Source organism: Lotus japonicus, chromosome 6 (genome assembly GCF_012489685.1).
Source record: "Lotus japonicus ecotype B-129 chromosome 6, LjGifu_v1.2".
Taxonomy (NCBI): domain Eukaryota; kingdom Viridiplantae; phylum Streptophyta; class Magnoliopsida; order Fabales; family Fabaceae; genus Lotus; species Lotus japonicus.
Genome location: NC_080046.1, coordinates 44923928 through 44934364, shown reverse-complemented (window position 1 = coordinate 44934364; position 10437 = coordinate 44923928). Strand labels below are relative to the sequence as shown.

General features: G+C 35.6%; 1 protein-coding gene across 1 annotated transcript; it reads left to right on the top strand.

The window, feature by feature from the left end:
* Positions 1 to 7244: 7244 nt before the first annotated feature.
* LOC130721988 (uncharacterized) lies at positions 7245 to 10437 on the top strand. The gene is made up of 2 exons (XM_057572579.1): positions 7245 to 9259; positions 10148 to 10437. The coding sequence occupies exons 1-2, from the start codon at positions 7311 to 7313 to the stop codon at positions 10155 to 10157; spliced, it is 1959 nt and encodes a 652-aa protein (XP_057428562.1). The 5' UTR covers positions 7245 to 7310; the 3' UTR covers positions 10158 to 10437.

Below are 10437 nucleotides of genomic sequence, written 5' to 3'. Positions count from 1 at the left end.
TATTTCTATACTTGGTATGAAATTTTGGTGGTTTGTCTGAGTGCTCTTCTCTAATTTGAGTCCTACAGAATATGTATCTGCTTAAAGCTCTTCCTGATTCAGTTCAACTCTTGGCTCTCTTTAAGCATCTCTATTTCCTAGTTATTGAGTTAACTCTCATTCAATTAACCAACCTTAATCTTTTTCTTCTATATGTGTATTTCATTTCACGATTTCAATTCTATAATCTGCTGCTGATGCAGTTGCAGGTGATCACCAGATGTTTAAAATTGCAAAGTACCAAGTTTTAACTAACATAGCTAAGTCTTGGGTGTGGATGATGTAATTTGAAGGTCCCCCTTGAGTGAAAAGGTAGAACCTTTACCTTCACTCATGTCAAAATAATAATAGATTTTGGACAATGCAATTCATGAATGTAGCACTTTGGGATCTAATCAGTGCAATCCAAGCCTTTCATAGATAAGATAGTAAGCATATTGGAGTTCTACAAACTATCATATTTCCCCTTAATAGTAGCTACACAAGATTTTCTGACTTAGTGTATTTGCTTCATCATCTTCTTTTTCACGTATCTGAATTTTGAACTACTATTATTGAGGTTTGGATTTGATGCTCCTAATCTGAATGTGCCCTTGTCAGACTCATTTAAGGATTTCTTACAGTACTTTATATATATGCATGTGTGATAGATACTGAGCACCTTGCCCATTGTGGTCTAGAGTTTCAAAATTGAATGAATATCATGAATTTGAAATCAAATCTTCTGTGAACTAGTATGGGGTATATGCCAAAATTCGATTTATATGAGTTGAATTTCTTTTTGGTCTATATTTACATCAATCAAATTGAGAGCAAATATCTCAATATGGACAAAAATACACGCACTTTCATCTGTCTGGTTTATATATTAGGGCCGTCTGCTATACTGTATTAACTCTGATAGTATAAAGCAATACAATATACTATGATGTTATCAATTGTTTGGTCACTTGGTGCCAACATTATATTAAGTAGGTTTATCCATCAATATCTTTTATACATTAAAATCATAGATAAGCTAATCAAACTAAGGTTCGAACTATTATCTTCTGTGTACAATATCTTAGGTAATATCATGCAGTACTAAATTTTTATCAGTTGTTATATTGTCATGATTATGATAGATAGACAAAAATTTTCTGCTTAACATTTATTAGACATATAACTTTGTGACGGTTTTTAACCCCATAACACTTTGTGGCAATTAAAGTGGTATGTCAATAAGATGTGTTAAAAAATGTATGTTTATCAATACTCTCGCATATTTTATTCTATCAAACTTTTTTTTATACAGCATACTAGAGGGATCCTTAATCTTTAAACTATGTGAATGAAAGTTTTTATTTGTGTGTCAAGGAAACTAAACAAAACAGAGAACTATGAGCCTATACTATTTCTGTACAGCCGAGACTCAAGCCTGTGAGGAATCATATTAGCAACAGCTCCACATTGCATATTAACCTCACGGAGGTGAGGGAAAATTTGATGGTTTCACACTTTCACTTGATGGGGATATTGAACCAACTCCTAGAAAGTCCCATTTTCTAAAATCATTGCCAATACGGGTGGCAATATAATAGGTTGGATTGTACTTTGCTTAACTACATGATCTACATAAAAAATCGGTTTGAGTCACCCGTTATAAGATTTTTTAGGTATGAGTCTGATTTTTTTGAAAGTTTGTCTTATAACATATTTTAAGGTTTGTTCTATAATAAGACATTAAGTTGACCAATAAGACTATGTGTAAATAGGTTAATAATACTGATAAAATAACACCGTTAAACTAAAATAACGAGTTAAACTAAAATAAATCTACTCATAAAAAGGTCCGGATGATTATAGGTTAATAATACTTAAGGGTAAACATAAGCGGGAATTGTGTTGGGCTTCCAATGGCTTAAAAGTTCATTTAGAACTCTAAATGATAGTAAAGTAAATAAGTTATAAGTATATTTTTAAAGAGGTTTATATATCTAAATCATTACATTTGACAAATAAAAAAAAGCTACACTAGCAAGTCTAAGCAAAGGCAAGAAATAACAAAAGAAATACAAAAATTCCAAATGCGTATATGAGACTCCTCCCGCAAAGCTTGTCGAGCTAAAACATCAATAATGGTGTTTCGCTCATGGGAAACATGTTAGAAATCGACCCAATCCCAATTCAGCGTATCTGATCCTCACAATATGATTCTTCAACGAGTGATGGCGCACACCAACATTGCTGCTATGCAAATCCACAACATCCTTGCAATTTGACACGCAAATAACCTCTTTGTGTCCAAATTTTCAAACATGGAGAAGACTTCTCTCTACTGCTAAAACCTCTGCATAAGATGGACATCCTCACCAAAACAAGTTGACAAACATGTCAACCAATGCCTAGTTGAGTCACAAAAAGCACTACCAATACTATTCCTAATGCGTTTGTTGGAATCAAGTGTTAGAGTCAAGTCCCACATCAGAGAAGTCAAGGTAAGAGGGAGAGTTTATAAGGAGATGGACCCATAAACCTAATGCCTTAAGGTTTTGAGTTAAGATGTGGTGTCCAATCCGCTTTGGTGTGCTCATGTAAGCCCAATGTGATGATCCCCCGGTTTATCCTCTTGCGGCCCAACAGTGGTATCAGAGCCGATGGTTCGTGGGACCATGACGGCTCCCTTGTGTCGAAAGTCTTCCTAGCAGTGTGGTTAGGCGGCGGGTTCCGTTGGCAGCGAACGGCGGTGCAAGGTGGATAGCTTCCGCAGACGGGAGGACCATGGGTGATGTGGTTGAGGGACTCACACTTGAGGGGGAGATTGTTGGAATCAAGTGTTAGGGTCAAGTCCCACATCGGAGAAGTCAAGGCAAGAGGGAGAGTTTATAAGGAGATGTGACCCATAAACCTAATGCCTTAAGGTTTTGGGTTAAGATGTGGTGTCCAAGATCTCTTTGGTGTCTCCCCTCAGCCTTGCCTCATGGGTCCTCGCCGTGACTCTCCCCAACAGCGTTTTGGGAGCCAACCGCCATCAACGTGAAGCTCAATGTTGTTGTGCGTCACTGCAATGTTAGAGCATGGTGAAGCCCAACACTTCTCGTGCTGCAAAGAGATCAAGATCTGACGTAACACAAAATTAAGGTTCTAAGAGAAGTTCAAAGATTCTAATATTCCTCCATTTCTAGAGCAACTAAAAAATATCCACCACCAATAAATTATGTCATTGTTGTAGAAGAAGAGAAAACCAGTTGAAAAATGAAAGAGCACTCGGTAACCCAGGTAGGGACAACACCAAGTGTTGCCAAATTGTAGACGATGCATCACAATCACATAACAAATGATCAGGGCCTCCACCTATGCGCCACATCTATTACAAATTGCACTATACACAAGGTTACAATTATTCTGCTCCTTATTTGTTGGGAGACCATCTCACTCAACTAGCCATCTTTTTGTGCGCACAACATATCCAAATGGGTAAATAGTCACATTGGTCCCTGGATGTTCGCACCGACTTCAGAATCGTCCCTGGATGAATTTTATTAGACTCGCGGTCCCCAGATGTGGCAAAAAATAGTCATATTAGTCTCTGACGTTAAAATCCCCTAACGTCCGTTAACCCAATTAATAAAAGTCAACATTATCTTTCTAATTTTCTTTCACTTTGGTCCCTTTCTTCTTTCTTCCACCCTCTTCACCCCCTCCTTCCATCATTTTCACCAAATTCGGTAACCAGAAACACACATCATCTTTCAATTTCCCCCTCAATATTTAACACCTTTAAAATATTCATCTTTCAATCTTGTGAGTTTTTTATGTTTCTCCGCCCAGATCTGTTCAACCCCTTCTTCAATGGCTGGTTTCCTCTCACTTCTCAGGCGCCTCTACCTCACCCTTTACCACTGGACCGTTTTCTTTGGATGGTAGTACATTCACTCACTCACTCACCGTTCAACTATGTTGCCCTTTTTCTCAAATTCTCTCTCTTAATTTGTGTAGGGTTCAAGTTCTGTATCAAAGTCTTTGATTTTCGCTCAAACTGCAGCTGTACTAGAGGCATTTGAGGGAAAAGTTTTAATTTTTATGAGCTATGGACATACCCTTTTGTTTGTTTTCTCTGAGTTGTGTTAAATTTCTTGTGGGAATTATCTCAAACTTCTCAAATAAATGGTAAAGTTACAATTTTTTCAACTTTTCATGTTGCAGAACCAAGATATTGCCTAGCAAACCTTTAATCTTCTGCATAATTGGACTGTTGGTGTGGTGTGTTCCCTCCCTGTGGTGGTGGTCTGAGTTTATTTTGAGTTTTTTTGGCTTGCTTCCCTGTGTTGCAAAGATCTGATTTGTGTTGGACAGGGGTAGTTTCCCTATGCTTGTCTGTACAGATCTTATAAAAAATAAAGGAAATGAAAATTGGTTGAAGAATTCTGGGTCTTGTACAGATCTGATTGGAGTTTTATTTTTTAGGATTAGAGTTTATTTTCTGGGTTTTGTTGAAGGTGATGGGTGAAGATGGTGAAGGTGATTTTTTTATCAGAGCGGTGATGGTGTTAAATCTGAGTTGGGTTTGTGTTAAATCTGGGAGAGAAGGTTTGGGCATGGTTGGTTGAAGAAGGAGAAGAAGAGTGTTGATGATGATGATATGAAAAAAAAGAAAAAAAAAAGGGAAATGGGTTGATGAAGAAAGAGAGGAGTTTTTGGTGAAGATGATGGAAGAAGGGGATGAAGATGAATAAAGTGAAGATGAACAAGATGAAGATGAAGGAGGTGAGGATTGTGGGTTTCTGAAGCATGATGAGGGGTGGGTTTTGGTGAAAATGATGGAAGGAGGGGGTGAAGAGGGTGGAAGAAAGAAGAAAGGGACCAAAGTGAAAGAAAATTAGAAAGATAATGTTGACTTTTATTAATTGGGTAAACGAACGTTAGGGGATTTTAACGTCAGGGACTAATATGACTATTTTTTGCCACATCTGGGGACCGCGAGCCTAATAAAATTCATCCAGGGACGATTCTGAAGTCGGTGCAAACATCCAGGGACCAATGTGACTATTTACCCATATCCAAATAGTCTAACTGTCTAACATGTTTAAAGTTATAAATAAGTCTACAAGTATATAATTTTAAAATATTATAATAAAAATATAATATCAAAATAATAAAATTAATTTATATTAACTATATTTATTTAAATAAATTGGCTTATTATGTTTATAAGACTTTCTAAGTCACTTTAGTTTGAGGTTTTTAACTAAAGAGTAAAATACACTCACCCTCTCAAGGTTTGTCAAAATGACATTCCACCTCATTCTTATTTTAAATCTACACTTCATCTCACGTTCCTCTAACAATTTAACATCATCTAAAAAGATGCTAATGAAATATTCTTTTTAACTCAATTAGTTATTTTAAATATTTAATAATAATTAAAATAAAAATCATTTTTATTTAGGGAATTTAAATATTATAACAAAATATTTTATCCAAAAATATAAAAGAAATTTCAAATTAATTTATGATGAAAATATTTTTGTAATATTTTATGCATCTATGTTTTTGTAGTATCTTGCTCTAAATAAGTTATATTTTACAGTAATTTAAGCACTAGATCTCAAAGTTACAATAATGAAGAATATATCCTGAAGGAAAAAAAATGTTTACAAACCCCTATTAACCCCTATTAGGCACTAAAGAATTTTTTTCATTCTCCCAAAGGTTACTAATTTTCCATTTGAACATTCTCCCACGGGTTACTAACTCTTAAGGGATGTTGTGTTTATATAATCATCGATTCATTAAGTCGGCCAATAAAAACGTCACTTTTCAAATCTGGAGAGTGTTTTAAGTATTTTTATTTTTTAAGAAAAAAATACATGAATTATAGTTTATGAAGATCATTATCAATTGTTGAGTTAACTTTGATTAACAAAAGAGCTAATTTCAAAAAAAAAACAAAAGAGTTTAATATATAATAATAGTAATATTCATAATTTGAAGATTAATTATATTCATATTTATTCTCAAAATCTGAAAAGGTTAGGACGATTTCATATACATTTCACCTTAATTTAAACAATCACGAATGAAGTTTAACATTTTAAAAATATTTTTATTATAAGTTAATTTGAAGTTCCTTTATAATTTCAAAAAAAACAATTCCTTTATATTTATTGTTGAAAAGATTTGTTACTTTAAATAAAAAATTAAAACATGATTTTGTTATTTTACTTATTAGTTTTAATTATTATTATTAGGAGTAAAAGAATATTTCGTTAGCATCTTTTTAGGTGTTGTTAATTTGTTAAAGGGAGGTAGGGTGGAGTGTAGATTTTAAACAAGAACGGAGTGGAGTGTCATTCTGACAAACCTTGAGGGGTGAGTGTATTTTACTCTTAACTAAATATTTTCTTTAGAAACTACTCTTAACTAAATATACTTATGAAAAAAACTTGACTTTATATATTTATTAATTTACCCTAATGTAACTTTAGTGAGTATGTAGGATAGACTATAAGCCCTACAAAACTATATCTATGACTTTTTTTCTTTTCTGAAATTTGATAATAGGGTTCGAGAAATTGCTCTTCTTCTCACACATTAGACATTATTCCTCATATTACATTATTCGTCTTCTTCTACTATCATTTTGCACAAAATTTTCTCTCATTTGGAAAAAGTGGCATTATCAAATTTACTCTTCTGCCCTCATTGGCCTTTCTTGTATCAATGAAAATAGAAAAATATTGAACAGAATATATTACATTCCACAAATATCATCTAAGAAATCCTGGTAAATTTGAGGTGTATAGATTGAGTGTGAATTTGGAAACTTGGTAAATTTCCAGTTTGAAATTAATGTGATTCTAGAATAAGCTACTAAAAGATTATTTTCTTTAAAGGAAAAATTGATTATCAGAGGATAAGAACTGCATCAAACCTAGTACTCCATGAAATTAATGCTTAGCTTAATAAATGAAATTAAAACAAAACTAAGTAAGCCATGGAATCAGTGAGAGTGAGTGTGAGACTAATGTTTGTCTCATTCATTTCATCAACTCTGCCCCCTCAGCACCACATTCCCAAAATACCCCTCAACACAAAACCTGAGGAACCTTGTCTTATCAGCAAAAAAAAGGGGTAATCAGGGTTTTTCACTCACCTAGAACTTTTCTTCCTTATTTTCTGGGAAAGTTGCACACAGCATGCAATTTCGCAGTACAGTAGTGTGAGTGTCAGGGTCTCTGCAATTTCACAAAGCGACGATTCTGAAAACCTGGGTCTTCAGTTTTGGTGCCATGGATGAACCTGAACCCATCATGGAGGTGAAGGAAGATTTCATGGTTTCACCAGCTGGTGACAGTGACCCATCTCTCAGAACAGCCCATTTTCTGAAACCCATTGCTAATGGTAATGGAACAGTTTCTGAGTCTGAGACTCCATTTTTCTCTGGGCACCCCATTTTTGAACAGTGGCCTCTGAAAGTCCATTTCAATGGGTGGCGCAACTTGCATCCGAGATGGGTTAGGTGGGTGAATGCACTTCGTCTCAGGTATGAATCTGTGTGGAAGAAAGCTGGAATGTTTGATGCTATCATGAGCACAACGTGCTACATTATGAGAAACCGTGATTTGGCTTTTGGGGTTGCAGAGAAATGGTGTTCTGAGACAAATACCTTTGTGTTTTCATGGGGTGAGGCCACTATCACGTTGGAGGATGTCATGGTTTTGGGGGGTTACCCTGTTGTTGGTGACCCTGTTTTCACCTCACTTGAGAGCCCAGAAATGAGAGAGGTTGAGCAAAAATTGGTCCGTGCAGCGCAAGAACATTGGCGGAGTAAAGGCCTTAACCCTTACACATCAAAATGGATAGATTTTTTCATGAATGGTGGGAGTGAAATTGAGCATGAAGCTTTCCTTGCTGCTTGGTTGTCAGTGTTTGTTTTTCCTCGTAACAACTTGGTAAATAAGTTGTTGTTTCCTATGGCTGTTCTTCTTGCTAGAGGTAATCCCATTGCTTTGGCACCAGCTGTTTTGGCTAGCATATATAAGGATTTGGGTGTGTTGAAACAAACAATAGCTGATTTGACAAAAGAATTAGTAGTTGGTTATGAATTGGGGTTTGAGTTAGAGGTTAATCTTTGGTCACCCTTTAACTTGGTTCAAGTTTGGGTGTGGGAAAGGTTTAAGAATTTGCAGCCAGAGCCTAATTTAACTAATGATGGAGACCCTTTATTGTTTAAGTGGAGCAAGGTTAGGGCCTTGGAAATTGATAATGTTAGGCTGGCACTGGACTTAGCTATAGATGATTTTGTTTGGCGTCCATATGTTAGATATGGTGGTAAGTTCAGGGTGTTTTATCCCGAAAATGAAATTCAGCAGGTACCATTTGAGGCTGATTTGAGCAAAGAGCTAGCCTCATTTGTTACTTGCATGAGAGTTTCTCAGCTTGTTGGATTTGACTCAACTATAATGCAGTACTTCCCGCATAGAGTTGCTATGCAATTCGGAATGGATCAAGATGTTCCGGGTCGTGTGCCTGTATTCAATGGAACTAGAGCTACTGCTTGGGAAAATTACTGCAGGCCCATTTCTGATAGGAATTTGTATTTTCCGTCAAGGCTTTTTGAGGCAGATGTTACCACACGTTATGCAAGGTGGTGGAAGCAATCAGTATTGCATCATCAGGATTTTGCTAAGAATATTGTGCGGAGGAAGAGAAGTGCAAGGGCATCAAAACGTGGACCGCATGTAGTTAAAGCAAACATAAATGGTAATGATGCTATTGCTGATGCTCCACCCTTGTCTCCTCCCAAACTTGTTAGCACTGTTATTCTCAGAAAATCTTGTGATGATGGTTTGAAAACTGTCAAGGTTGAAAATGATGCTGATGTACCTTCTCGTTTTCTTCCTAAACAATTGCATATAGTTCCTTTTGGAAATTCTGTTCAAGATGGTTTGATAGCTAATGAAGATACTGGTGTTGATGTTCCAACCAATTTTCCCCCAAAGCTTGATGCACTGAATCCTATGACGAAGTCAAATGCAAAAGATAACACTGAACCTTCATTAGGGAGTTTGAAGGAAGATCTTGAAGATGCAAATGGGATTAAAGGATCAAGGCTGTCTAGTGACAAAGTTAGGCTATTTGAGATCCCAGTTGAAAGCTGTAGCTGTAGCTGTGTAAAAGCACTGGACAAGAGACTTAGCAGACTTGAGAGAGAGATTTCAAGATTAAAGAAAGCAAGGTTTGGCAATATTTGAAAAATTATTAGGCTCATTACACTAAAACTTCATCACTTGTTAAGATGTGATGTGTCCTTTATGCCTTGGGAGAACATAATGAAAGGTGGTGAGAATTTAGATTTGAAACTGATGCAATGTGTGGTCTTAATTTAAAGGTTACTTATGATCTTCTTGTTCTGATGCTCTCTCTTCTAGCACAAAAATTTAGAAATATATAGTTTTCTGATTATGTTTGCCCAACTTGAAGTAATACTTGCTATATCCACATTTATTTGGTGTTATAATACACTGTAAATTTAAGTTTTAACCAAGTTATTGCGGCATGTTTTTCTTATCTTATATGCTTCTATACTTGGTATCAAAGAATTAGTTTTGAAGATGAAGTACATAAAATGACTATTTCAATAGGATGTGCTATTGTGTGCCTTTATTTGTTGTTTTAGCTGATAGGTGCTCTCTAATTTTACTCTATGTCTGCCTAAATGTCAGTTCCTGATTCAGTTCAACTCTTGGCTCCCTTTAAGCATCTCTATTTCCTAGTTATTGAGTTAATTCTCATTCATTTAACCAAGCTTAATCATTTTATTCTATTAGATAAGACAGTAAGCATATTGGAGTTCCTACAAACTATCACATTACCCCTTAATAGCTACACAAGAGTTTTTTACTGAGAGCATTTAACATTGTCTGCTCTCCTTGCTCCTACTTCTACCTCTCTTTTTTCATGTATCTAAGTTTTTCAAAGCTGCTATATTTGAGGATTTGCTTTGATGCACATAACTAAGAAAAGTATAACAAGTGGCATGAAAATTGAATGAGTGCTGGTAGTTGCAGACTAATTTAAGGATTGCTAATTGTATTTGTATATGCCTGTGTCATTGACACTGCAGGTTGCACTAGAACTGTCCAAGATCAACTCGCGAGCCCAGCCGTCTCAACCCAGCTCGTCAACAGGTTGGGTTGATTGTACAATCCAGCCCATACGGTGTTATTGTGGTCCCTATAAAAAATTGGTACTATTAATCCAGCCCTGATAAATTAAATTTAAATTGGTCCCTATAGAAAATTTCATAGCTTTTAGTTGCTAAAAAAATTATGTTTGTTTAATATGGTGTTATTGTGGTCGTTTTTCTAATTTGGTGTTAGGTTGCATTTGTCATTTTTATTACACTTTTGCTTA